This window comes from Pipra filicauda, unplaced genomic scaffold (assembly GCF_003945595.2).
Source record: "Pipra filicauda isolate LSUMZ 115617 unplaced genomic scaffold, ASM394559v2 scaffold55_size4083901_pilon, whole genome shotgun sequence".
NCBI classification, from domain to species: domain Eukaryota; kingdom Metazoa; phylum Chordata; class Aves; order Passeriformes; family Pipridae; genus Pipra; species Pipra filicauda.
Window position 1 is genome coordinate 1,546,128 of NW_024104709.1, and position 27,957 is coordinate 1,574,084.

Sequence of the window (27,957 nt, forward strand, 5' to 3'; positions counted from 1 at the left end):
TCTCCTAAAAATGTTAAAAGAAAGAGTTGCTAAATATTAGGAATGAAGGAGAAATGCTTCAGAGCCTTGCTAAGATAAAGGCTAAGATAAAGCTTGACGCAGTGGCAAGGATCAGGAAACATGAACTCTGGCACAATCCTTACTTTATTTAAAGTTATCAAGTTATCTTCAGTTTCTTAGAATACAAATTTTTCCTCATAAAATAAAAGTTTTATGAAAATAATTTTTTTTGTAGAAACAGTCCTGATTTCAGGCACACTTTTGCATTTTCAGGAGAAATATCTGACAAAATCTAAAAATGGTAAATTGTCACTTCAAAAAATTAATCTGATGTTTTTATAATTTTTCATCATACAGAAATCTGGTATAGGAGGTTTTTTCGTCTAGGTTAGGGAGCAGGAACAGAAATAAAGGCAGCAAAGAAGTGTCAGAATTTCCTTGCCACAGAAATGTTATTATCCTAAGGGACCCTGTCCACCTCTACAAGGCAAGTGTAACCACTACCACTTTCCTTTCTTATGGCTAAATCAAAGGTTAAAATGCCTTCTTGAAAGAATACGGGTGTTCAGTATAGAACAGAACCTGAGCGCAAAGAGCACATTGAGCAAAGTTCTAACTTCAGAGCATGTGTATTTGCTTTTCCTGTTTCTGGGGGGAGAATCACAGCTTTTAAGTTATATCTGTGACTAACATACACAGTACTGAAGAAAATTATAGGCACCAAGTAGAATTAGTATTGAGGTATTGTTTTGTGTCATCTACAAGCACAGTAAAGAGGGGGTTGTGGTGCATTTGCAGTTGAATGTGTCCTAATTGCAGGCCTTCTTTGTGTTCAAACACAAGGAGCTATATTTAAATTTTATGAGTGAAAAGATAATTAGCAGTCATCTGCTTGCCACTTTTTAATTTAATTTCTCTGTTGCCCTGTGTCAGGGCTGCCAGTAAATGTTAGTGGTTTAAACCACCAATGAAACTGTGACCTTTTTATCTGCAAAAAAGATGAGTGCTACCAAAGCGTAGCACAAAAAGACAGCATCTGCAAGACATATTTCTGAATGTTATTCTGATTTAAAGCAGTTTGGGCTATCTCAGAATGGTTGGATTTGAAATGAGCTATTTCACTTACACAGAACAGAGCCAGTGTAATTCATCAGGGACCAGTGGACATCCCAAGCCATGATATGAACTGCGCTAGGCCCAAGGATGAAGCATGGCAACGCTGCCTTTATTAATTAGGCTTATAGCCACATCTGCCTGTGTTTCTCTGAGTAGACTATTGACTCTGTGTCCTTAGAAGTGAGCCAAGAAGGGAGAGTTACACCTCCCCAGGGGCATGGCATCTTTCTTCCAGGCGTTTGACTTCTGAGCCCTTAACATTTAAAAAAAAATAATGGTATCTTCCTGTTATGTCTTCCTGCAAACAAAACTGAATGGCATATTTCACAATAATTTATTTTAGTGAATAGCAAATCCAAAAAAAATAGGCTGCAACCCAGCTATTTAAGTATTTGGAGGCACATCTGCTATGAATTTTGCCTTATTCTTTGGAAGTTGAGATAAACAATGGCTTTTGATCTACAAATAGCAAAAATCATTTTGGGGAAAGATTTCCAAAGAATCAATGCAGTAATTTTCAGAGCTTTCTCATATTTAGAAAGTCATCTTGGGATTTGTCTAATGGGATCTTCCTATGGTAAGTGGTGAATATATATGTAATTTTGTAGACGATTGTGGCTCACAAGCCAAGAGCTGCTCTGTGGTACAGATGTTTATCACTGCACACGTGGTAAAGAGTGCATTGTACATGCTTGTGCATTTAGTGGTCTATCTGAAATAGCCTCTGAAAGCTAAACCCTTGCACTGCAGGACCTACCAGAGTGGGAGGGAAACAGCAGAGCAAATGACTTTTTTTCAGCTACAGGGGTGAAAGACTTCAGGGAGAGCTTCAGATGTGCTGCCTGCCCCTTTTTTGGCTCTGTGTCAAATAGCTCTCCTGATGATCAGCAGACCGTGCAAGAAAGTTCCTCCCCTTGCAATTTCCATGGGGAAAAATAAAGCCTTTCACTCACTTCCTGGAGGCAGTGCCAGGAAGCTTCACAGGTTTGTCTATCCTTGGGTGAGGAAAGGTGGCACGCTGTCTCAAATAGCAAGGTAATTGCCCAACAGCAACTTAGGCATTACTCTGAAATCACTTTTAATTCAAGATGGGTTATGTAAAATGAAAACAAAAGCACTTCTTTTTTATAATGTCTAAAATAACTCAGTTGCCAGTCTTTTAAAAAGAGAAAGAAAACATCACCGACAAAATGAGTGCTAGCAAGATATCTGTAAGCAATCTGCTGATTTCAGGCAGAGAAAGACCCATGAGACTTTGCCTTGGTGTCAGCAGTTTAAAGATTTTCTATGCTTCTATGCTTCTTATGTCTTCTATGAAGTTTGTAATAATATTGTCTGTTTTGGATGGCTTTGCACTTCAATAGAGATATTGTAATTTATTAAAATTAGAAATTATGTATTTCAGACAACACAGAAGTTGTTATCACGTAAATTCCTGGTGAGTGGAAGTAACTCAGTGGAGCACACAGCTTTTCCAACTTTCTTGCATTATTATGTAAACTCTGTGGGGAAAAAGTATTTGTTCCATTCATTCTAGGCCAAGATTGGAAAAGTGCTGCAAGCATGTGTAAAAGAGGTTTCTTGGGAGTGGGATTTATTGGACTGGGGAATAATCTGCCAGGAGGAATAGTGAAAGCTTCTCTGCTTTAAGTGCTGGAAGCACTTAAAACCAGATATGGAATGGCACTAAAAATTGTGTCAAAAGAAACTCTTTTTTGCAGCAATGAGCAGGGTCTTTTGCAAATGTGGGGTTTTTTTGTTTTGGTTTGGTTTTTTTTTGTTTTAATTGCTCTGTGTTTAGGTCAAGTCAAGAATGACAGGAGGGGGACAGAGGACTGAGCATGCAAGCCATCCATGTGCACCAGACTCACTGGGCTAAGGAGATGAAGATGCATTTTGCTTTTTGACTGGTTGGAAGAGCCACATCTATGACCTTCTATCTGTGGCAGGGTGTCCTCTTTATGTCTTTCAAAAGTAGAGGGAAGCAAAAGAGATGGGAAGGAATTCTCCTAAGCAGCAAATAAATAACTGACAATAGGATAAGCGAAATGAAAGGGCAAACCCAAATTCTCCCTTAGTATCTTGAAGATGAGTTCTGTTACATGCACTTTTATCCTGTGCTTAAGGTAAGTATATATTTAGATGATTTTAGGTGAATATTTCGAATATTTAGATGAATTCTAATCAGCTGGGTTTTGACAGTGAGAAGTGCATCGAATAAGCAAGTTTTGTCTGCCTTCTAAGACAATTGCCCTTTTAAAAGAATTATATCAAGGAGATTTTAATTCAGGCACTAATTAGTGAAGTGAATTCTAATATTTATTGGAACTCCATATTTCTGCTTCAGTGAATTTGTTTCAGTTATACATACCCCACAGAGAAAATAAATCCCAGAAAACTAAACTTCATGCATATCATATCTGAAGTAAATGAGAATTGTTCCAAATTGTTTTCATACAAACATTGATTAGCATAATAATGGAAGAGAGGGAAAAAAATCCAGAAAGACCTCTACAAATGCCAGTATGCATCTCTCTCAAATTTAGGATCAGATGCCTCAAATTATGCACATTTGTAAGAAGAGCCCGAGTTCTAAAAATACATTCAAATGATTTCTGATTCTCATCCTTTTACTGTCAATGAAAACTATGAAAATATGTGCACTTTTCAGTAGCCCTAATCTCCATCTGTTAGTGTGAGCTTAATCTTTCAGAAACAGAGTTATAAGAGTGACTTTTTTGCAGCAATTTGGGATGACTGTGAAAGTGATTCAGCCAGTGTAATCATTATACCAAGGAAAAATCAGAAGCCAAGTTCAGTGGCATCTAATAGATGCCACATGTCTGTGGGATTCACCTGATGTTGAAGACTCCTATAGTAAAGGCTGGTGTTTTTCAAGGAACCAAAATTCCTTCTTTGCAATAATATTCTAATGCAATACTTTCTCTCTGTGATGCTCTGAGGGATGTAATGTCCCAAAGTGGATTGCTCTGAGCCCTGGAATTTCTGTAAGCGCTGAACATTGGCTGAATTGTGTGGATAGTGGGCATTGAAATAAATACTGCCATAAAACTGCAGGGCAGTTTTTAGAAAGGGTGCATATTTTTTTTTCTCTGTAAAATTGCAGTATGAGTTCTTCTGTTGAGAATTCATGGAACACAGGGAATAAGATGTACATGTCAAGTATGCCATGTACATAGGCACTGAAGGGCTCTTGGGTACAATGATGTGGGTATATATGAAAAAATAACTACCCACCTTCAATTCAGTCCAGTTCTTTTAAATGACATTTTTCTAAACCACTGAAATATAAGCATCTAGCTATCAGACTGGTGGAGCCTTGCTTTCTCTCCTAAAAAATACAGGTACACAGCCACAGGGAAGGAAGGAACCAGTTGGCAGCTATTGGGTATCTTCAAGAGAAATGCTGAAGGTTGAAGGCTGGGCATATGGATCCTTGCTCTGAACAGAGAAACAGACTTCAGTCACTGCACTTTGAGCTTGCCATGGATGGAGAAAGAGCTGGGCACCCCATTTCTTTCCCCTTCTGTCTGTGCTGTCATTTTTCCTCCCAATTCAATGATTTGGGATAATACAGATGTTATGATCTCTCAGGAAATGCACTGGCTTTAAGAAAAGGGAGGAGACCTAGTACTTCCAGTAGGCCAAGCATTTTTCGATGGAACAGGCCACTCAGGCTAAGCCGGTGTGGTCCAGCCAAGCCATTGCTGTGACTGCATCCCACCAAAGTTTCACCTTCATCTGCTGTGCAGCCCCCTTCTTTGAAATGTAGCAGTGCATTGCCAATTAAGTCTACTGCAGTGTCTCTGGGATTATGATTTCATTGTGACTTTCCACTGCTTAACATTGTTTTGGTTTGGCTCTTACAGTCACATTCTCAGCTGTGTTTTTTTATTTTCAATGGCTGCTGGACTTTGGTGTTGAAAACTTTGGGAGAAGACACAATTTTTTTCAGTTCCAGCCTCTTAATAAAATCCTAATGTAAGCAGGCATGAGATGCATTAACACGTTTTGTGATTGCCCAGGGTCAATAATGATCAAAATTAATGTGAGATTGTTTTCCAAAGGAAATTAAACAACGAGGAAGTAGAAAGCATCTAGAACAATGCCATAGTAGGCATTATAGAGCAACTTCTACCTTTATGCTGTAAAAGCCCTGTGAAGGTACACTTGACGATGTGGGTGTCTCCAGGCAGCCTAACTTCACGGAAGGGGATCTCCTTCTGGGATGAAAGCCCTGCCTGGGCTCCGTATTACTTGGGTGAGGACAGGAAGAGGTGGGGATTATCTATGAGTTCTTCCAACCTCTGCTGCCTATGAGTGGGAGTGAGGAGTGTGTTAGGTCTTCTTCTCTGATATGAGGGATATTATCTCCCTCCACTAGTCCTTTTATTATAGTATCAAAAAGAGTAGGAAGGGCCAGGGAGGAGGAAGAAAATACTGACTTAGATAGCAAAGGAAAATGGAAAAATTTTAAAATGTGAAAGATCCCTGTCAGGAACAAAAGAAATTACTTCATTCGGATTTCTGATACTTCTTTTTGGTTAGTCCAACCATTACGTTCACAAACAGAGCAAATGATTTTTTGTCTGTAAAAATCCATTGATTCTGCTCTGCTTCTTTCAGTTTACGTCCAGCAAACTATGTTTTGGCTCAGCACATTTTTGATTCCTGTTTAGTAGAAAATCTTTATTCTCCAGATCTTTTGTACTACGATGGACACCAAGTGTGGGAGAAGTGGGGATGCTCTCCATCTAGTATCAATTACTGTAGGAGTCCATCTGCCTGTGGTGGCCAACAGAGCTGATGTGCTGGACTCTTACTAGCTCCAGGTCTACTCTGCCATGGATATGAGGAGAATTGTCCACAGACCAAGATTTTCCAACAGGTCTGTGAAGGAACCTAAAAACACTGACTATACAACAGAAAACAGCAAATGAGTAGGTTGGTGGCCTTAAACAATTTATTTGCACTATAGTAATTGCTTGAAGAAAGCCTCACTCATATGAGCAATCTTTTTTATTTTTTCTCTATATAATGAATGTATAAGGTAATGGAGCTTTCTTTTGCTGTTCATGATATTGCCTGTTTACAAGGACAAACAGCTTCAATAATCTTCCTGCTGCAGGAGGAAGGAAATGGAAAAAAGTTGGAAAAGCAAAGATTTTTGGGTTTTGTGAGGGTGCTTAGGTTGAAATGGAAATATATTGCCCAGCCATAAAGTAGGATTAGCCCTCTTGTAGCTCCTGTTTTGTTGCCTCTTCAGTTATTTTTCATAAGACTTCAGAGCTAAGAGCATCCTTACAATTAGAGTGGCATCTGGCCTTGTCACCACCAAAACAGCTTTCCCTAAGCCCAGCTGTACACCTTCTACGCCTCAACACCGTATTCTCACAACTGCCTCCTCCATCTTCTGACCCATTGGCCATGCCTCCCATAATCTATCGTCTCCATACCCTTATTTAGGTGTCTTAATCTCCCAGCTGCCCAGCTGGCTGCCAGGGGAGTGCTGGGGGAAATCTCGTGTGGGTGAGAGGTTCTGTGTCTCAGCGAGATGCTGCCGTGTGAGGCTGATACACTAGATGGGGCGGTTGTTATGCTGATCAGCAAACACCGTTTCTCTGGCGCTGGGTTTCTGCTCCTGCTTGCAGGACGAGAAGACGGGAAATACAGGCTTGTTTATAGGGAGTGATCAGCCCTCCTGCAGCAGAGTTGGTAGATTGCTCTGAGCTGGTTTCGCCCGGTTTCTTCTCCTTCCCAGGTGAAGTCACAGCAGGGTCGTCATTACTTTCTGTGCCTTAAGTGCAAACTCAGCTGTGTTTAAAGGCACAAAGCTGCAGTGGGATGGGATGGTGTGTCAGCCTTTTAAATTTCTTGAAGGTCGCCCCACCCCTTTTTTTCTAATCCATAAAATGTATATTTAAACAACACAAAATGTTATTATCAGCCATTGCTCTTCCCTCAGCCAAGCTTGACATTATTGGTTGTGCTAGTGAAATTGGATCTCCTTGTCATATTGATTCTGATGTACTTAGGTCGGGGCTTGTGGGTTTTGTATTGATCTGTCAAACTGCTGAGGAGTCAGTGAGCAAGATCTGTTGTCTGTGTTGTTTGGGAACTAACAGAAGCTCTTATTATTTGCCGGCAGCCTGTTGCACACTTGGACATTGATCTGTTATGAGAGAAGCTGGCTTTAATTAGTACCAGGTTTTCCAGTATTTGCTCAGAGTGCTTTGACCCTGGTCCACAGCAAGTTCACAAAGCAGACTCTCAGGTTGAGCTGTACATTTATTATGTAGTCTTTTGAGAAAGAAATCATTAAAATAATTGGACTAAAATTTTTGTATGTGCTGAACTTGAAGTAGTCTTTTCTAAAACAAAACTCAATTGGATCTATAAAATGTGTTCAGAAATACACATCTAGACCTTGATTGGCATTATGCACTTAAGTAGTTGTTGTTTACCCTGATGTTTTGCTGGACTGCTAGAGATTGAGATTTGATGTATGTAGCTCTAATGGCAGATACAGAATCCCTTGACTAGTCTGAACAGGCCTGAAGACAGTAATTCCTTCTCCCAGCTTGATTACTTCAGCATGAAAAAGGCTTTCCCCAGAAGCCTGAAAGAGAGAAATCACTCATTCATTCCAACTTGTAAACAATTTTATGGCAGGAAAAAGCTTTTGTTTTCTTTTTTTTTTTTCTTTTATTCTTGGAGGAAGAGGGCCTGGCTAGATTATTGCTTTTAGTCTGTATTTCATGAAATAAACTGACAGTAACATTAAGTGGCTCATACGCAATTGATAAGTATCAAAGATGTCACCAAAGTGGTCATGTATGCCAGTACATCTGCAACAGGAATTTTCTTCTACATGAAATAGTAAAATTATAGACACTAGATATATGACTAAAAGTAAGTTAGAGCAGTTTTCCCATGATGTATCACCAAATAAAACATGAAAAGAACACTCTTACTAACTTATCAAAGTATTTATCTATTGTTTATTCAATACTTGCTGAAATGATCATGAAAAGTGACTCAGTGAAAAATGACTGTGTCATTTTATAGAATGTAATCCATGTCCAGGAAATTATATCTGTAAGTTCTGGCCATCTCCCACATATATGTGCAGATGAATGGGGGACGAGGAGGAGAAACTAAAAAAAAAATGTCCAAGCAGCCATTGCAGCATCTGCAAGGATAAGGAGCCAAAGCTCCCTTACTCCACAACACCCACAAGAAATGCTTGGTGTGTTTCAGCCCCTGTGGCTCAAGAATATCTAGGACTGTTGCTGCAGGCTTTCTGAAAGCTTTGGGTCAGGCTGTGTTGCTAGAGCAGGGTGGTAAAAGATCTGTCCTGGATTCTGGGGGAGGAAGCATGGTGTGATTCCCTCCAGGTCTTGAAATGTGTGATTGGTAATATGTCAGGATGAAAAGCACAGTTGGTTTGTTGGTTTTTGTTGTTATTGGTTGGCTGGTTGGTCTTGTTTTGGTTTCGCTTGTTTTTTATGAATTTGAAAATTATGCACTAACCTTTTGTATTCAGATACAACATTGACCTAAATATGCAAGAAATAGGGTAGCTTATTTCATTGCTTATTGAAGACTTAGGACAATATAGTATCTGAATGCTTCCTCTAGTTTAACTGTTTAGCTTTCTTCTGAAGAGATTTAATTTTTGATTTGGACTTAAAAACCTGTGAGAGATGTATAGCAGAGATTTTGCAAGTTCTGACTAAGCATATGAAAAAGTTTATCTATTGCACTTGACTTTCATAAAATAGAAATGTGATCATTAAACCTGTCATAGGAGGGTCTTTGTGGACTGGTCTAGCTCAGAAATTGATGTAATTTGCTTAGTTGTCTTTAAACATCATCTTTTTCCAAAAGAGGCATGGCAAAATGGATACAAAGTCACTAAAAATGTTAAATTACTAGAATGTTATAGGACTTGTATAACTGTGCAGACAATCAGTGGGCTGCATGGCTGATTTCTAGCAAAGATAGGCATTGACAGGCTTGTTCCTTTAATTTAATTGGGCTCATTGAAATGTGGGGCCAGCACAATCTTCTTTTTAGATCAACTTCATCTCTTTCATCTTATCTTGTAAACCATGTGTCAGCAGCTTGAGAGCAAGTACCTCCTTAACTGATTTATATTTCTGCTCTTTACAAATATTTCAGTGACATTGTTTTCTTCCCCTCTATTTGTTGGGCCTCTCTATGCATTCTTGAGCTTAGTTTGTGGCACTCCACCATCCCTGGCAGCCCTTGCTCAGCCGAGCAACTGTCTTGGCCTGGATTGTCCTTGCTACATGTGGAAGAAGTTTTTCCTTTTGGTGTAGCAACACAGCACTTTGTTTGGAGGTCTCTCTCCCCAGGACTGGCTGGCAGGTGACAAATGAATGAGTGTACCATGCTGTCTCTTCTGCCCCCATCCCTGAAAGCTGAACAGGAAAATTAATTACATGGGTCTGTGTTACTATTTCCATGTATGGCTTCCCAGAGCAAGCCACAGTCAATGCTGTGTCTGTTATGCTGGCAGAGTTTCAGCGAAGCACCCCGCTACAGTCTGGAGCAGCATGGGAGCTGACATTGGCTCTTTGAGAGCGGGCTTTGCAAGACACTGTTGCATGGCAGTGTCCTGGTGTGATGTTTTATAACAACAGCCAGGGACCAGTTAGATTGAAAGTCATGCTACGAAGGTTCCAGAATGAGCTACATTGAACAATTGGCAAGTTCTTAGAAAATAATTGAGTCAATAACTAAATGAGAGAAAATGTGTGATAAATGCATTTGATTTTCTGCTTTGGAGAGCTAAGTTGCCTGGTGAAGGAAAACACTAGATGTGTCTTGATTTGGTACATCTCAACATCAAAAAGATTTTGAGGCTGTTCCACAGGACTGTGTTTTACACGTAAGCCATAGAAACACGACCTAGATGTAATCTCCATGAAGTGGGTGTACAACAGTGTGATAAATTGCTCTCAAAAATATTTATCAGCAGTTTTCTGTCAGTCTAAAAGGACATCTCATGCAGGATCTTGCACAGGGCAATCCCTGGCCCAGTTGTACTCAATGGTTCAGTTTTGATTTGAATGTAGGATTACAGAATATCCTTGCAAATTTTGCAACTATTACCAAGCCAGGAAAGTTGCAAGCACTGGAGAGGACTGCACTGTGAATCAAAATGGTCTTCACAAATTCAAGCAAAGAGGTAATACAGCTTTCTGTCAGTTTGCATACATCTCCTTTGGTCTGTTTTTCATATAACTATGTGTCATAATTTGAGACCTCCAAAATCCAATTCCCGAGTCCAAGCCCTCCTCCCACAACTCAGCCCAGTGTGAGAGGGGTTTTCCAGACAAAACACAAGACTCAATATGGGGGGAAGGGAATTATATTACAATCACTACACAAATATTATAATATATTATATACATAATCCTAACTATCTCTCCTATGAAAAAGCAATATTTACGATGGATCAAATCTCTTCTCCCTCCAATAAAAATTCAGAAGGAAAGAAGGAAAGATCCTTTCCACTTTCAGAGCAGCAGTCTCTCTTCTTCCACACAGCGGTTGTAGTTGTAGCTGTAGCTGGATTTCTTTCCATTACACACAAGGGGTCTTCTCTCACCCCTCTCGGCTCTTTGACTCCAATCGAAGGTCTCTCTCTCTCCCGTGGACTGCGAAAGCAGGGACAGGCTCACTTCACCACGTCATATCACGAAGCGCAGGGGTCTTCATGACGGTCCCTTTCCTCAGGGGGTTTACCCCTGAGTCAGAACGTCTCGGGCAGCTTTCACTTGAAAGTCTTTGCCTCAAGCTCTGTCTCAGGCTGCCAGCCAGGCAGCAGCAGTGGGGGGGCAAGGTCACCCCCTCTGCATTTCATCTGGCTGTCCTGGTCCAGCTTCCAGGATGTTTTGAGCTTCTCAGCTCCTCTCTCTGGTACTGCTGCATTCCAAGACTCCCCTCAAGTAGGCGTCCACCGCTTCCTCCTAGGAGGGGTCTCACAAAGGTTTGGGGGGTTTGATTCAGTTCTTACCCCAAAACTCTCTCTGTAGAGCTTAGTCCTGCTCTGTTGCTCTCTCTCTCTCTCCTTCAGACATCTCTCTGTCTCTCTGCTTAGCTGCATGCTTATTTCTTATCTCCTTGGCTTTCTGCCATAGTCTCTCCGTTCACTGCTGCTCTGCTGCTGCTTTCAGTATCTCCTGCTGCTGCTCACAGTGGAGAAACTTCCCCCAGCTCTTAGCTACAGTACCTGGCCCAGTTTAACACTGTTCCAAGTTCCTGCAACCCCCCAGCTGGGGGCTGGGGGGGCCTAGGCCCCCCAGCGGGGCTCCCGCCCCTTCTCCTCGTGGCTTCGGAACATGGCCACTTCTCCTCCAGCTACCTCATCTCCCTTCTTTTCCAGTCTGGTGTGATATGTTTTAATTTTGCAGGGGTGCTGATTGGGTCAACACCAAGAGAGACACCACCCTCCTCAGGGGTTACCATTTTTTTTTTAACTCAAGGGGGAAAAACACCTTTTTTCCCCCACCACACTATGGCACACAAAGAAAGCATTATCACAATCCAGGTAAAATTCCAAAGCACTTGAGAGGTTAATCACTGTGAAGTAATTTATGCTCAATGCTAAGGTTTTGTAAGAATTTAAAGATATTTGAAAAACTGCTTTAGATAAATGCTGAAACTACCACAAGAAACACACCATTTCAAGACTTCACCAAAATGCTTGGAGTTTGGGGGTTTGTTAGACTTGAAGAATGTGACCTGAGAGGACAAGTAGAGAGCAGAAGGGTTGGGAGGTTAAGACTGCATATGATTGTGCCATTTAGCCACACTGGTAGACTGAAAACAAATTAGAGGAAGGAAATTATGAAAAGACAGCAAACCTGTGCTTCAAAACCAAGATGGAAAATGGGAAATCCAGGAGGGAACAATCTTCATTGTAATCCCATTGTCCAGGCTGACCTCAGTGACAAAAGAAAAAGATACCAGCAGTAAAATAATTAGCTATTTCAAATTCATCACATTTTAATAATTCAAACCTATTAATAATGCAAATAAAAAGAATATTTCAAATATATTTTTGTCAGGGTCTTTCTATAATATTCTCTTTCTCATTGAAGGAAAGAAGCTTATACTTCTCACCACCCTGCAATGTAAAGAGAAGAACAACATAGTTCTGAAATACCCAACCACCTTTTGTAATAGCTTTAATGAGTTTTTTAATATGGCTCTCAAGAGGGCACCATTCCCTGTGCATCTAAATATGCTCTCCAGGCAAATTCAAGCAGCATGTTCTTGGTGAAATGTCACTATTTTTAGAAGTAAATGAAGCAGGATACATCATTTCCCCTCCTACACCTTTGTTGATGCTTTAATAGAAAGACTGTTCAGAAGTTAATTACAGCATCCTAGATTGTGCACCAAACAGGCACTGCAACTGCAAGTGATTGCTATTGTAAGGGCAAAAGAAAAGGAGCAATGCCATACAAATGTTGCTCTGGAGTTCTTTTTGTGCCTGATTACCACCCCAGGAAAAGAATGCTGACTTGTTTGCCACAAAAGGGATTAAACTGCCTTGCATGACACCCTGGGAATGGATGCCCAGGTGAAAGGCATGTTACAATAAACAGATTACTTTGAGTAAGAGCTAAGGAAGGAAAGAAATAGCACAAACCAATTTGCCATCCCCATTTGTCCGCTTTTTGAACTTCCACACAACCTGATGTGCTGTTTCACTTATGAGGAGAAATTGATAATAGAAGCAGAAATGTCTTCGATTTCTTCATCTGGTTGTGCACTAAGTTCTGTTTCCCTGAAGACAGTGGGAGTCAAACAAAAGGGCATCATTTCACTGCTTGCAGCTCAGTCTTTTTCACCTGGCATTTGGTTTTACGTTTTCCTTAGGATGTCTTTCTAGAGTTTCCCTGGCTACTTTGTTTCCTCTTCAGTCAAATTCTCTGGTCTTTCTGCCCTTCTTCCCAAGATATGCATAATTCTGTGCAAAGCAACCAAGCAGTTTGTACCAGATTTATAACATGTTGCTGAGTTCATCGTAATACACCACTCGGCACTGGAAGTTTTTGTTATATTAACAGTAGTTCACCCTCTGGCTCCATGCTGGAGTGGAGCACTGTTGGAGTTCTGACTCAGAAGGAAAAGTTCGGGCTGCTGAATTATTGGCATTATTACCTGAAATTACTCTGGGGTTTCATTTTTCTTCTGCTATACTGGCCAGCTGCGGCCTCATGAAAGTATAGCCTATGGTGGCACAGTTTCATCCTGAGCTGAAAAATATTTACCTTGTCTATTCATTCAGCAAAAGCAAACTCTTTCTAATGCATTTTTCCCAACCTCTGCATATGGCGCATCTCCAGCTTGCCAATTTATGTGGTGTACTTTGCTGATATCAGTTGGGCTCTGTGTTTGTCACAAGCATTTTACAGTAATTCCTGGCAAGCATATTAGCTACCAAATTAGAATAAAAATGACTGCTGTTGTTAACAAGCCTCCGCAGGGAAAACTTATATTTTATAATAATTAAAATATACCTGTCCTTTCACTACCTTTGAGGTGCATTTGAACATCTGTTCTGTTGCTGTTGTTAGAATATCATCAAGCTGTGCAAGGTAAAGTGATGCTTTATGTGGTACCGAAAGCAGTTAGGGACAAGAGTTTAGCAGGAGTCAAAGTGAACAGACATTTCTGTGACTGATGAGGGTACAAAGAGTCAAATTACACATACACTAACAGACAGTCAATTCACCACACTTTCTGCACTTAAATAAGCAAAGTCAATCTTTGACTAATAGTCATTAAAAAGAAATATCCTTTTGTGGAAGTATGAAGCACCTTGTGCTAACAGTATACAGAGCTGCGATTCTAGTCTAGCTGGATCCCTTGAGCAGGTGATCATGAAGAGAAAGTTCTCATTCATAAATATTTCATTTTGGGTCAGGAAAGAGCAGGTGAAGTAGATACAGGAAAAAAAGACGAGTGTTTAATTTCAGGGGTCTCTACTAGCACAACATAGACAGATCCTGTTTAGGCACATTGGACTGTTACACAGCCCATTCAACTTGATATCCTGCCCATGAAGGAGGAAAGTAATCCTTGCAACTCCAAAGAAACTCAGGGACTGAAGTAGTAATAACGCTGAGCTTGAAGAGGTGAGACATAATTCCATCAGACCTTGTACAGATACCAGTTTTTCATATGGATAAAATAACTTGGACTATAGGTGTGTAAAGCAAATCCCTTCTATGTGGAACAGAAACTGAATTAATTGAGAATTCAGTCCCAGTATGGTAAATTAGGGAATAAATTTATAGATAAATAGGTATTTTTAAAAGTCATTTGGGAGAACACACTCAAGCAGTGTCTTTAACTCTACTTTAGTTAGTCTCTCCTGCCATTCTCTTTTACAAATATTGCAGCACCTGGCAGCACCTAGAAGCACTCCTTTATTTGATAGTCACTTCTGGTTGATGGATTTTACTTTATTATGTGCACTATGGGGTTCAAAAGCAATACAGGTTAGTGGAAAGATCTATATGATAACAGTACCTAGCAGTACCTAAGGGGAAGAGACAGTAAGGTAGCAAGCTGAAGTTGTTTCTCTCTTTAGTGGATCTTGTAAAGTGTCTCCTCTGATCATTTCTAGTTTATGTCTGGTCAGATTTCTGTTTCATGAATCAAGTTGCAAACCAGTAACCTCTAACGAGGTGGCCAAGTATGTCTGGCTAAGTGTACAGTGCATCATGTATCATGCATGACTTCACACTAGCAGTAATTTGTCAGCCTTCAAAGTTTGAAAAGCTGCTTTTGCTTTTTCAATATTTATTTAATCACTTTTCTAAGGGTGGCATTTGTCATTTAAGTGAACATTATCTAGCTCTCACATGTCTAAATTTTACTTCAACTGAGAGAGAGGGTTAAGACAAATGCACACTCTTCTACTGCGTAGCTGAAGACTTTCTTCATGTATTTTCACTCATAGTACTTAAAACAAACTGAAGCATCCAGAATCTCCCCTATCCTTAACATAAGCCTGGCCACATGTTTTATGTCTAGAGATGAAGTCCTGGCCATACTGAAGCAGCAGTTTTGCTGTTGGTTTCACCATAAATTGGGTATCGCCTCAGATCCTCAGACCAGGATATATTGTCTTTCCTTGTTTTTTCTTTACTGAATTATCTGTTTGCAGATTTTAAGGAAAAACAGAAAAAGACCTTTGTTTATGTCTCTCTTTTTCCTGTACATAAGACTGCAAGAGAGGAATCTGCAGAACACACAAAAGAGTGGTGGGCAGAAGGTAAGAATAAGGTCCCAAGATAAGGAATAGGGTAAAATGTTCTATAAATCTATTATATGCAGTCATTTAGGCATGATAAAGGTCTGGCATTTCCCTTCAGTAAGGATAATGAAGACTGACCTTTTTACACAGATTCATGGCACTAATGCCAAAGGGGTTCTTAGGTCTGACTTGTGTGATACAAGCCATTAAATGATGCTCATTTACCCTTTTATTGAGCTCAGTAACTTATGTTTTATTGTTGTCATCGAGAAAGACATCCAGTCCTGACGTGATGACCTCCAGAGACAGAAAATTCACTGATAGCCTTGGTAGCTTAATCATTTGGTGTTGCAATAGATACGTTTTTCCTTGAAAATGCCTATTCTCAGTTTTCAACTATTGTTTCTTATTGTAACTTTCACTGACAGAGTAAAAGGCCTTTTGTTTCTTCTTGGTGCCTTGACCCCTATGACTTACAATGTGTGTTCACTGCTTATGTGGCAATAGAAGTCTGAAGCATTTTTGCTTGTATTAGCCATTCTGATGGAGTCAAATACTGAGTGTGGAGGTGTTGCTGCAGTACAACTGAGCCAGAGGTAAACTGAGGATCCAAAACTGTCTGTCCTTGTATACAGAGCTTTGATTTGGCCTCTTTATAGAAAACCTATTCTAATACAAATACTGCATCTAGCCAAATATCATGATGGTTTCAGAACGGTCAAAGATGTTAATGGATTTTCAAAGCCAGAACATTTTATAACAGGCTCGATAACTGTCTAGCTCAGGTGTGGGAAGCCTGCAGCTCATAAAATGGGGTTTGAGTCTGGAACTTTATTTCAGTGTACACATGGATGCAAACTTTCTATTCCTTGTTATTATCATATAATACTGAGGATTATAGGAGCCGGCTACCTTAAAATTACACTCAAAAGTCTTATTTTGAACTGATTTTCTCTATTTCCTATATCTGATTTAGCCTGATGCTCTGGGTAGCAAAGGCCGTGCTCTGAGGTAAGGTTTTGGTTGGAACTCATCTGTTTCCACAGGAATAGTAACTTGTTTCAAAGCACTTGTTTGTGATATTTAAAGAGAAAAGGAGAGAGGTTATTTCAGTTTGCCTGACAAAATTCACTTATGTGAGCAATATGTTACATTAATGCAGGAACACCCACGCCAGGGATTGTAAATGGCTGTCCAGGTCTTGTAGCCTTTCTCCCAAAACATTTACCCAGTTTTCTGTGACAGAGAGGAAAATATATCTTCTGCTCTTTCCCAAATGATAGCCCTAATCCCTTTAGTAGCCATTTGCTTTTCCAAGTAATTTTCAATTTTGGGAGACTGCAAAGAGCAAACAGAAGGGCATGTTTTTTTTCTGACAGCAAATCCTTAGCAGTTCAGTGGAAGATGTGTGGCAATTTCTGATCTATACACCTTCCTCCTGTTGCAGCCCCACTTGGCTCTGTAGAAGCTGGTACATGACAGGGTCTAAGAGTTTGACTCCCAGTAATAGCCGAACACGGAGGACTAACCACAGCCTAGTTTGTGTCTGTACATGTCCTCATGCGAGAGCAAGAGGAGGGAAGAAATGGAAACAATACAGAAGTAAAGGCTGTCTAAGAGGGAGGATGGAGCGCAGACATTGAGACATGGCATTTTTACCAGCATGTCGATTAGACCTGACTCTGAGTAGATTTAATTGTTCTCTGAAGGCAGACAGCCTGCTAATAGTTCTGAGCTGGTTTAAACAGTAGTAAAAATCCTTAAAACCATTAGATGTCTTGTTTCTGAGGCTCCCATCACCAGCTGTGCAGCTGTGCTCATGGGGACACAACGATACTGTTAGTATATATTTACTTTTGGTCATGTCAGGGCATGGCACAATTCGTTCAAGCACATCCAAATCCAAGAAATCCTCTAAAGATTTCCAGGGCTATGTTAGCAGTTGGGCACATGCAAAACCTCCATAAAGGGATCAGTGGGAAAGCTAAAGACAAAAACTTTGTGTTTATTTTTCCAGATACTTCAAACCAAACACATATGATGCCTCTTTGTAGATATGAGTTCACTAAAAGCTGAGATTCAGAAAAAAAGGTACAATTTGCCTAAATAATCAAGCATTTAGAGATGTTTTTCTCGCCAATGCTTTTGTTTCCTGCTGAGTGCCTCTCTTCATGATATGCTGAAACCTCTTTCTTGACCTCTCCCCATGTCCCTGCTCTCCTCTCCCACTTCCTCTGTCCCTCCTCTCACTCAGCCCTGCCACACTTTTCTGCACTGAACTCAACATATGCCCAGCCCCTTCCTGCTCCTTCTGAAAACCCATCTGTGCTGTGAAACTCCCAACCTACAACGACCACATATTACTGTCTGGATCCCACTCTCATCTTGTTTTCTATCAGTTTAAATCTGTTGACTTCAGAGGTGTTGCTTCTCCCCTCACAGCTTTTGGCAAGAGTCAGATCCACTGCATCTGTCCAGGCTGTTCAAGGATAAAGTCTTCCTGGGGAACAAAAGGCTCTTGTTGTTTGCTTGGCAAAATAAAGTATCCTGTGCACTTGTAGCAGTGTATTAACAATATTTCCAGGTTGAACTCTAGCTTCTTCACAGGAAAAGTGTATCCTTGTTACTGTCCTGCTCTCAAACTCTTCTGCCTCTGTAAGGTGGGGAAAAGATACTTGGCAAAACCTTCTCCCAGTGATGCTGAGATGATAGTTGCTGAAGTTTAGGGAAGGTGTCTGTTAGAGGTTGGTCTTGCATTGTGCTGAACCCTCTACCCTTACCCAGGGAAGCCTATCCATGCATACTACTGAGCACTTCCTCAAGAGGCTCTCTCTTTTGCCTAGCAATTTTCAAGTATGTGCCAGAGGAGAGATGGTTTTCACATACCTAAAGCCTGAAGAATGTGCATCTAACAACTGTATTTATAGAGATGTTACTAATCAAGGATTTTGGTGCAGTTTATAAAGCATCCTTTTGCAGTGACAATCTTTGTTACCGACTGAAAGATTGGGATTTGTCTGTAGCAGAGCCCAGATATTTGCAGCCATTCCCATGCCTTCAGTGTGTCCTTCCTTCCCTCCCTGCGAAACCACCCCACCACTGGTGAATGGAAGTGGACTTCACAGAAGGAAATACCTTTTGGAGGGCTACAGATCACTTGACTCAGCGTGGTTGTTGCCCTGGGAATTGGTGGACACTTAGAATAATTGCATGAAGCTGTATATTTAGAGTGTTGACGTTAACTATTCAAACCCACAGCATCTAAAAACAAGTATAGCTTCTCCCAGAGACACCTGCATGATGAGTTCTGTGTGGGAAGAAACAGACACAGTGAAAGGGAAGTGAAACATTTTGCCCGAAATGGCATCTTATGGAGTCAGATCTTTGCAGTGACAAATATGCACCGAGCAGAGCCAGATTTCACATTTTCTAAATGTGTTATTAGACATCTTTGTCATGATCAGAAACACCACAGCTGATGCTGTACATTGGTTCTGCATGTTTGTCAACTCAAAGTGTTTTCGATGGCTGGGTGCTGAGGTCTCTGTTTGCCTCGATTTCTCTATTTGCTTCTTACCTGGGCAGATTTCTGTGCCTCTGTGAATCCTCATTGATTTTTGTGAGAGTGAAGTGTCATTACTGCAGCAGGCAGTGCACATCAGGTATATTGGAGAATAGGATCATTAGGGTTCTGTGTCATTAGCAGTGCTTCTAATGTACCCTGTAACGCTTTCTTCTCTGAGAGGTGGTACTGGTTATCTGAGTTAGCTACTTCATCTCCTCTTAACATCGCACAGCTTCCAGGGTGTTTATCCTCATACAGCTGAGGTGTGGGAAGCGAGCATGGTACAGGTCGTTTCTAGGTCAGATGTTGGAGGAGCTTGTGCAAAATTGTTCAGGAAGTCTCTGGATGAACATGACATTGAGCCAAGGTCTTAAGTACCTATGACCAAAATGGACTGTTAGACAGGATCACCTCAAAGCTGAAGAAAACTGGGATACAGTGTGATGGAATATGAGATCTTTGGAAGGTGGACAGAGAGCTTTGGACCTGTGCAGATCTGGTCTTAGTCCTTACCCAAAATTGTCCTTAAAAAGACTGACGCATTTTGGTGTCATGCAACTATGGATTGTGATGGGGTTGCTCTGTACTCACAAATTAAGTAAGTTTATGCCAGAAATATATGTATATTTTACTTTTAAATAACAATCACAGTCTGCTGTTGAACCCCATCTATTATCTGTATCTTTCTTTTCATACGTGTTCAGTCAGGGAGACATTGCTTTAATCCTGCTATAATGGCATCTGATCATACACATTTCTTAATTTCTATTAATTCTAATTACCTAGAATTAAAAATAAAAACCCAAGTAATGTATTTTGTAAAGCTTTCTCTTTTTTGGAAGGTTCCTGGTGAGATACTTTCTGTTCAAATGTGATTCACATCACATACCATAAGAAATTTCCATTTATAGTTAGCTTTCAAGAGTTAATAAATGTTTACCTGTCACACAGCCCTGATGAAGCATCCAAACTCAATGCTTATCAAGCTGCTGTAATTGGGACTTTCCATACTCTAGTTAGCACCTTAAAATCCTGATCCTCAGCTAACTTGAAGCTGTGACTATATCTGAATTGGATGTCATGGTGGGACGTGGGTACACATTACCATCTTCCACGACATCTTTGGAAGAAAACTTTTACATGTGGGTGTGCACAGGAAGGGAGCTCTGTTACTCTCTGATAGGTCTTCTCATCTGTGTGACTGGGGGACCAGCACCCCGAAGTACACCATGAAGCCCATCTGCCCTGCAGTTGAGGTTCAGCCATGGCATGCACACTAGGACCACTCTGCCACACAGAAATAGTCACTGTCTGGAGCTTTTCACTTGCCTGAGGTCTAAGAAGGTGTAGCTTTGCTCCTTTCTTGGGCTCTCTGGCACAAGCTGTTGCCCACCTGTATTCCCCAGCCACAAGGGTTAGTACTGGTTCCCTATAGCTGCACCATTGCCTAGTGGCTTCTCAGGCACAGAGCTCCCCCTTTCCTGGCCCCCAGTGAAACTCAAAGCAAACAAATTGGATTCAAAACCAATCTCTCTTAGTTTTAATCAGCACGAGATATTTGCATACTTGCTAAGATTTAAAATATGCTTATATCCTTCTGCCCTGTGGTGGCTTTGGCACCATCCCTAAGTGTTGTTTGAGCTCAGGCACCTGTAGGTTTTGCAGTTCTTCAGAGCCCCATCTCAAAAACCAGGGAATCTCTTCCTTTCACACGGGCAGCTTGCTGTCCCCATGGTTTGGCTCCATAGTAGAGTAATAGCATCTTAGCACAAAGGCACGGTCTCTGCCCTTCTCTTCCAAGCAGTCTGCCAGTGCAGCAGTACATCCCCCAGCTCTCTCCAGGACAGGCTTTAAAGACACACCAAGGGCCTGTGCTTTCCTTCCTTTTCTGCAGGAATCTGGCAGTCTCCAGGCAGCTATCTCCCAAAGGGAAGCTGAAGAAAAATGGTGACCTCTATCAGGTGGCCATCTCACAGCCTCCAGTTTAGTGCTCCTCTGCAGTTAGATTTCATCAAATGCCATTAACCAATTACCCAAAATGGCACATTAATCAATTGTCATTAAGTGATGCAGAATCTAGCAAATGAATAAGTTCCTTATTGGTCATATTTAACCCTTTGTATTAGTGTGGTTGTAGCTATCCGTGACATGTACTAATGCAACATGCTTATGCTAACTTCTATTTTTTATAAGCTGTTCATAAGCCACTTATAAATAGAAGCTTAATATGAAGTGTGACAGATCTCTAATCTTTAGTCTCTCCTTAGCCCTCCAAGCGCTTCCTTTCTGGAAATACAGAATATATCCAGTATGCCCTAGATATTCTCCATTCTTGCTGATGACTTTAGCTCTCAGCTATTGACGCTTTCCACTTCTTAATCAGTGTAAATAGATCAGTGCTGCAACTGTCTTTTTATTTAACATTTTAAAAAGACAAATAAGATAAAAGGGGCAGTAAAGGGGTGATTAATAGAAAATATATTTTTTTGCTCATGTGATGCTGTGAGGTGGAGGGGTTTTCGTGTCAATATAATATAGACATAAAAATCTGTATTTCTTTTCTATTGCAATAAAGAGGATTGGAGTAGCTAAGTGAATTGTCTAATAGAAGGGAAAAATATTAAGAAAATACTCTGTGGCATTTATGTAGTGTCAGTACTATATGACATTCTTTTTTACCACAGGGCATCTGTGTAATGGTTACTCTGTCACCACTGGGCAAACACTGTAACAGAAAACACCCGGTTTAGTGTTACACAGCAAATCAGTGCCAAAATGGTGGATGGAACCCTTATATCCTGGTACCAGGAAATGTTTATTAGTCTATACTAGGTTTGTTTGTTTGCTTGTTTACTTCTATGGGGGAAAAGCCTGTGTGTCAGAGACTCAGGTAGTATGGAAAATTCAGAAGTAATACCTGTTTATTTCAGCACGTCATTCAGATTTTGTTGAGTCTAATCCCTCCAGCATCCAGTGTTTTTACTTTGACTTTAAGAGAAGTAAAGCCCTGTAGTTACTTTTCAGTCTTTCCTTACATTCAGCTATGAACAGTATAATAATGCCTGTCCCCAGGCTGTTAATATATTGATATTCATTCACAGATAAGCACATCTACTGTGTTTCTCACAAACAGGAGAACATTTGATGTAGGGAACATCAGGTGCAGAACTTGTAGGATTTAAAGCACAGCCAGAGGTAATGGCTCCAAACTGTAACCTAACCTAACACTTTCTCAGCCATAGATTCCTCCCCTTTTTTTTCTCCTTAAAACTTTTGCTGCTGCGTCATTGGTAAATAACAGCCCTTTGCTCTGTAATATATCCCTTTTTTATTTAAAGTTTTGCCTTCTTACCCATTAAACCTCTCCTCATCAGCATTACTTTTACTTTTCAGAAGTGTATATTCAATATTATAGGCAGGAGTTCTTTTGTTTTCTCCCCGAGGATGTAAAACCCTGGGGGATTTAAGTATCTACTTGATAGGCTCACACAGTCTTAATCAGCCTATAATGGAGCTAATGGCTGTTTGTCATCCTTGGAGATATAAATTTCCTGGTGATGTCTACTGCAGTCAGTACATGAAGTATGCTCTGACTGCCAGCAAGGTCTAATAACCAGGAGAAGGGCAGCCAGCTTCATTAGTGAGAGCGAGACTGAGAGCATACCGGCTGCTTTTCTGGGGAACTGTGCTTTTTTGAATACCGAGAGGGAATAATGGATAATACTGGTAAGTGAAATAAAACAGATCTTCATTCTTAGTGGAGCTCTGGGGTTCGTTTGATTCCTGTCTCACTTGCTGCAGAAGATGTGTTTCTTTAGCTTGTGTGGCTTCTTCCTTTTAAATGTCCTTTATTAAAGCAAATTTTTATGTGTGTGTGTGTAAAACATGACACACTTAAGTTTTTAACCCTTTAATAGTCTGATTTTTTCTGGTTTAAGTCTGTTTCCTGGAATTGTGAACCTAAACTGTAATGTGGGATCTGCCTTTTTGAGGTTTTCAGTGTTATTTTGGAATCTATATGCAGGAAATGTGGCAGGAAGGGAAAATGCATGTACTTTAGTAGGGAAATATCTCTCACAGTTTGCAATAGGTGTGGATAGGTAATTAATAAAGCTAACGAAAAGTAGATAATGCTTAGCTCCCATCTGTCTTATTTCAAGCTGCTTCTATTTTCCCTATATAATGCCTTACTCTCTTTTATATTTAGCACATAAAATACTGCATATATTTGCACTTTTTATTTTCTTTGATGTTCCAACTTTAGATCATGCATTTTCATCCAAAATAATGCACTTCACGGTTTCTAAGGAGGCACACACATCATTGCATCCGCGATGAAATGCATTATTTGCATTTCCCTTTTACATTACCTTGTATCACAAGGCAGAGCAAAAAGAGAGCTCTTTGGGATGGATACTTTGCATGCTGCTTTGACTGCTATGAAACTTGAACATGTCAGTGTCTCTCTGATTTATTAGTACTAGTGCAATACCTACTAGGACACATAATCTGCAGTAGATTCAGTGCCCTTTGAAACCTGCTCAAATCTTCAGATTTGTCTAATGTTGACCTTAAAAGTGATGATCACCTCTACAATGTGTGAAAAGATTATTCTACAGTAGATTTCAGTCATGATACTACATGTAGTTTAAATTCGTGGGATTTTTTGGGTGTTTTGGATTTTTAATAATAAAAGCAAAACTCTTGCTTATGTCTACTAAGCTGTCCAGGTCATTCTCATTTCACGTGTATTGTTATCAACTTCCATGACAAACAGATGGAAGGGTCTTGCTGCTTTTATTTCTATGAAGTCCAAGACAAAAAAAAAAAAAAAGAAGAAAGTTTTCCCAGAATTTAAAATGTAGGCATCATGGAAAATTACACTGTCAGCACTTATGAACTTAAAAACTGACATAGTCCTAGTATAATGTTCATTTTTAGAAATAATTAAGATTAACGATACTCTTTGCGCTTGGTGCTTTGGCTAGCTTTAAGAAGCCTTAACATAATAAATGATAACAACTTGTGTTTGATATTGCATGACAAGGCAGAATTTTCTGCTGGAGAAGGATTCCTGCTCTCCAGCACAGAATGCCTGTGGGTAAGAGATACCCTGGCAGGCAGAGCTGCTAATTCCTGCAGGTTTTTACACTCTTCAGCATCAACAACTAATACTATTGAAGTCTTGACAGAGATACCACTTTAATCCAGCTATAAGAATCCATTCAGGAATGAGTCACATTTTTTTTTAAAGGCCAGGGTTTTTTTGGGGGGGGAGGAGGGAGCGAAGGGGAAAGCTAGTATCTGAAAACCATAGAAACAGATTTTCCTGTGTGTGGCGTTTGGGGTTTTGTGGGTTTTTTTGTTTGTTTTGTTTTGTTTTGGTTTGGTTCCTTTCTGCAAAATTTGAAAGTTAAAGTAAGTAAGGTTTGCTCTCTGCACAATTTACCAACTACTCTCAAAGCCTCTTATAACACCAGTTTGCTGAATAATTCCAGATATTTCTTTTTTTGTGCAGAAACAGCAACTGATACTTTCCATTTTTTAGAAAACAAACTATATGCCATTGAAATCAGTTAAAATAATAGTTTTGGTTGAGAAGTAAAAACTAGTTATAGAAAAAAGCCCCAAATCAACCCAACAACAGATGGAACTAAGCCTTATTGAAGATGTCATGGCAGAGGGCATGGCTTTGATCCAGCTTCTACTGTCATTACCAGCGATCTTCTCACTGCCTGTGTTCAGCTTGGTCAGCGAGCTTCAGCCCCAGGTGTGGCATGGGCACACTCCCTTCTCCTGGCAGCTCTTCTATGACTCCAGTCACTTCCACACGTTGAGCACGGTAGGGATTACATCCATTTCCAAAGAGCCTACAGGGTGCTGAGTAAACACAGCCAAGGTCTGTAGAGTTACTTTTAGGTCTCATGATCTCTAATTGCAACCAAATGGAGTTGGGTGCCAATGTGGGGACTGTGCAGCTGAATACCTCTGTATATCTTGCCTGTGCCCTCTGACTTCTACAGGGATGGGAATGCACCTTTGAAAGCCCATGTGGTGTAATCTGGGCACTTACAAGACCAAACAGACAGGGAGAGGACATTTGCAGCCATAAACATAACTGCCTGATTAATTTGTTCTTCAGCAGTTTGCCAACTGAAATGTAAACATGCTGATGTATACAGGCTGGATACCTGCCTGAATTCTTCCTAAAGAGATGCTATTTCTGGCAATAAAGAACTGCAGAATATTAGCAAAGCTGTGGGTTTGAGCCAGTGAGTGCTAGAAATAACAATTTGGTATCAGTGTCAGTGAATCAGGCCTCTGTTATTAAACTCATCATGCTGTCGAAGAGACTTTCAAAGTCAGACCATGGATAATTGTTGGGCAAAACTCCATCTTCTGCTCTGCTTAACAGAAATATCTCTGTAATTCATCACTCTTCTTCTCTGCCATCATTAAAATAATTTTCTGGCCATAACTGTAATTTAAAAAGATCAGTGTAGCTTATGTGCACTTTTTAGCTGTTATGGTCTGAGCTATTTTGTGTGTTTTAGAAACAATGTTTTTATTAAGAAAGTCCTTTAAATGTTAGATTGCTTATATTTTTAATCCATGTACCGAGACAGCTCTGCGTAATTGTTGTCTCATGTGTTCTTTTAAAAGCCTTTCCTGGAATAACAATAAAATATTCATCTGTCTGTGTATGGCACATCAGGACAGTTCTAGTTGTATTTTTTGCCTATTTTGGCATCATCTGTTTGTGATGGGCTGGCTGCAGGTATTCAGCTGCAAGGCTGCCTGATGCTCTGGGCAGGAGAGGGCAGCCAGCAGTCCCTGTCTTGCCTCCACTGGCAGGTCCTGGGATCCGGCTTTGCTGCATGAATCTACTTTGGGCCAGACAGATCGTGCCTGGCAACAGCAATGATGTAATAAAACTCGTTTTAAAAAACCCAGGAAGGTCTGGAAGTAACTCATGGGGAAAAAAAGCGAATATGAAAGTAGCAAGAAAGTTGCAGTAGCAGGAAGAGCGAAGCTGCGGAAACAGACGTGCTCCAAAGTGATGCTTTTTGAGGGGGATTTCCTGAAGGAGTGAGATCAGCAACATCCCTTCACCCAGAGCTCCTAGTCAGCTGTGTCCTGCTCAGAGAAGTGTCTCTCCTTAAAACAGACAAGTCTTACACACTCATTCTTATCCAAGGAACATGCCAATGTGATGTGCCAAAATCTTAGGGGAAGGATCTCATCAGGGTGAATGGCAGCATAACAAGGTGCTGTGTCATACCAGTCATGAACAAAACCAGGAGTCCTTGTTTCATGTTTCTTGGGGATTTATATGACTTCTTTGCACTTGGAATATTATTTTAGCAGTAATGAGCTAGCGGTGGTTAATTGTTACCCTGAATTATGTAGACTCTGCAGCTCTGGCTGCAGGCTATGCCTCCAAGTAAAAAATCTGTTCTAAAGGGACGGGAGGTCTTGTATATTGAATATCTTATCTCTGAAGAATATCCAGTACCAACATCAAACTTCATATTTGACCTGAAGTGAAACTTAGAGCTTTCCATTTCCATTTCCTCAAGACTTTAACTTGAGGCCTGAAACACTGCGGGATGGGAGGATAGCAAGTGTCAATTTAGCCTTCTTTTGCATGATATCCTGTGTCACAGGAAGGGCAAGAGACACAGGAAACTGTCTGTGGATGGAAATTCTCTTGCTTTTGAAGTAACTGGTCATTTTTTTGTTTCTGTAACTCAATAGGATTTATTTAGCGTTCTTTAAATATAAGACTACTGAAATGGAGTGCTGGTTGAGGATTTGACCTTACAGATGCTTTTTAGTGTCTTACCTTATTTCAAGGCAAATAGGGTATATCTTTCTAAAACATAGGGGAGAAAAAAAATCAGGTAGTTAGATGAGCAAAACTGGGAGATGGACTTCAGATTATGATCCAGGTTTCTCATCAACTCATACTGTTCAAAAGCCTCTAATATAGCCCAGTTGATCTGTGTGCAGATTTAGGCTAGATAACAATCTCAGTGTGTTGTAAGGTTCACTTGTTACCCATAAAGGGCTCTGAAATACTTTAAACATCTAAGGCTTAAGCCTGACTGAATTGTCCGTATTGATTTGGAAAGTCATTGAGACAAAAACCCTTGCAATGGAGACAGTGACAGTGTAGCTGCAGGTTTGTCAGCCCTTGAGACTACTCCAAACTCCAGCAGCAAAATCAGTCATGTCCTGTTGGCAGCTTCTGTTTTGATCTTTGATGGTACTTTGCTCATATTCTCCCGAAGTGTGAAGATGCTTTTAGAAAAGACGACAGCACCTCCTTTCTCTCTGTCCCACTCATGTATATGTAAATGGCGCTATCCATGATGCCATGTTGACTTTTATTGGGTTCTTATGCCGTGTTCTATTAGATCACAAAGTGGTTTGCACATGGACAATAAAATACAAAGCAATAATCAACTCTTTTATACTACATTGCTTATCTTAATTTATCTCCTCTTTGTACCTATGCCCTCAGTTGAAGTGAACACTCTAGTGTATCACAGGTCACTGCTAGAAAGTAGACTTTCTTGTTGTATTTTTAGAATAATATTTACGGCTTATGCCCCTTTACCCAGAACAGTGTGCTTATAAAGACATGATCTTGGAAAACATTTCTGTGAGGATTAAACTTCTTTGTGATGCTGCTGCTCCCAATGTTATTTTCAAGTGTTTAAACACATGTTTAAACAAGTGTTTAAACAACCATATAGGAACTTGCACTAGAAGTAACCAAATACTGTGTAGTACAAAATGTAGAGATATACCACCCACCCTACTTCTAATGGCTCTTGTTAGCTAGAAGTGCTGTGGTCCCACTGTGGTGACACACATTCATATTTTAAGCAACAATTCCTATTGCTGCAGTACTTCTTATAAAGAAGCGCCATGAACTCTA

General features: G+C 40.3%; 1 protein-coding gene across 3 annotated transcripts in view; it reads left to right on the forward strand.

Annotated features, from left to right (window-relative positions):
- PHACTR2 (phosphatase and actin regulator 2) overlaps nt 1-27,957 on the forward strand; it is a 138,846-nt gene that overhangs the window by 10,945 nt on the left and 99,944 nt on the right. The window contains exon 1 of one of the 3 annotated variants that reach the window (XM_027751475.2): nt 22,308-22,736. The exons of the other annotated variants lie outside the window; for them this stretch is intronic. Within the exon in view, the coding sequence (XP_027607276.1) occupies nt 22,724-22,736 (13 nt within the window). The 5' untranslated portion in view covers nt 22,308-22,723. Of the gene's footprint in view, nt 1-22,307; nt 22,737-27,957 lie in introns of those variants that run through there. 3 annotated transcript variants of the gene reach the window in all.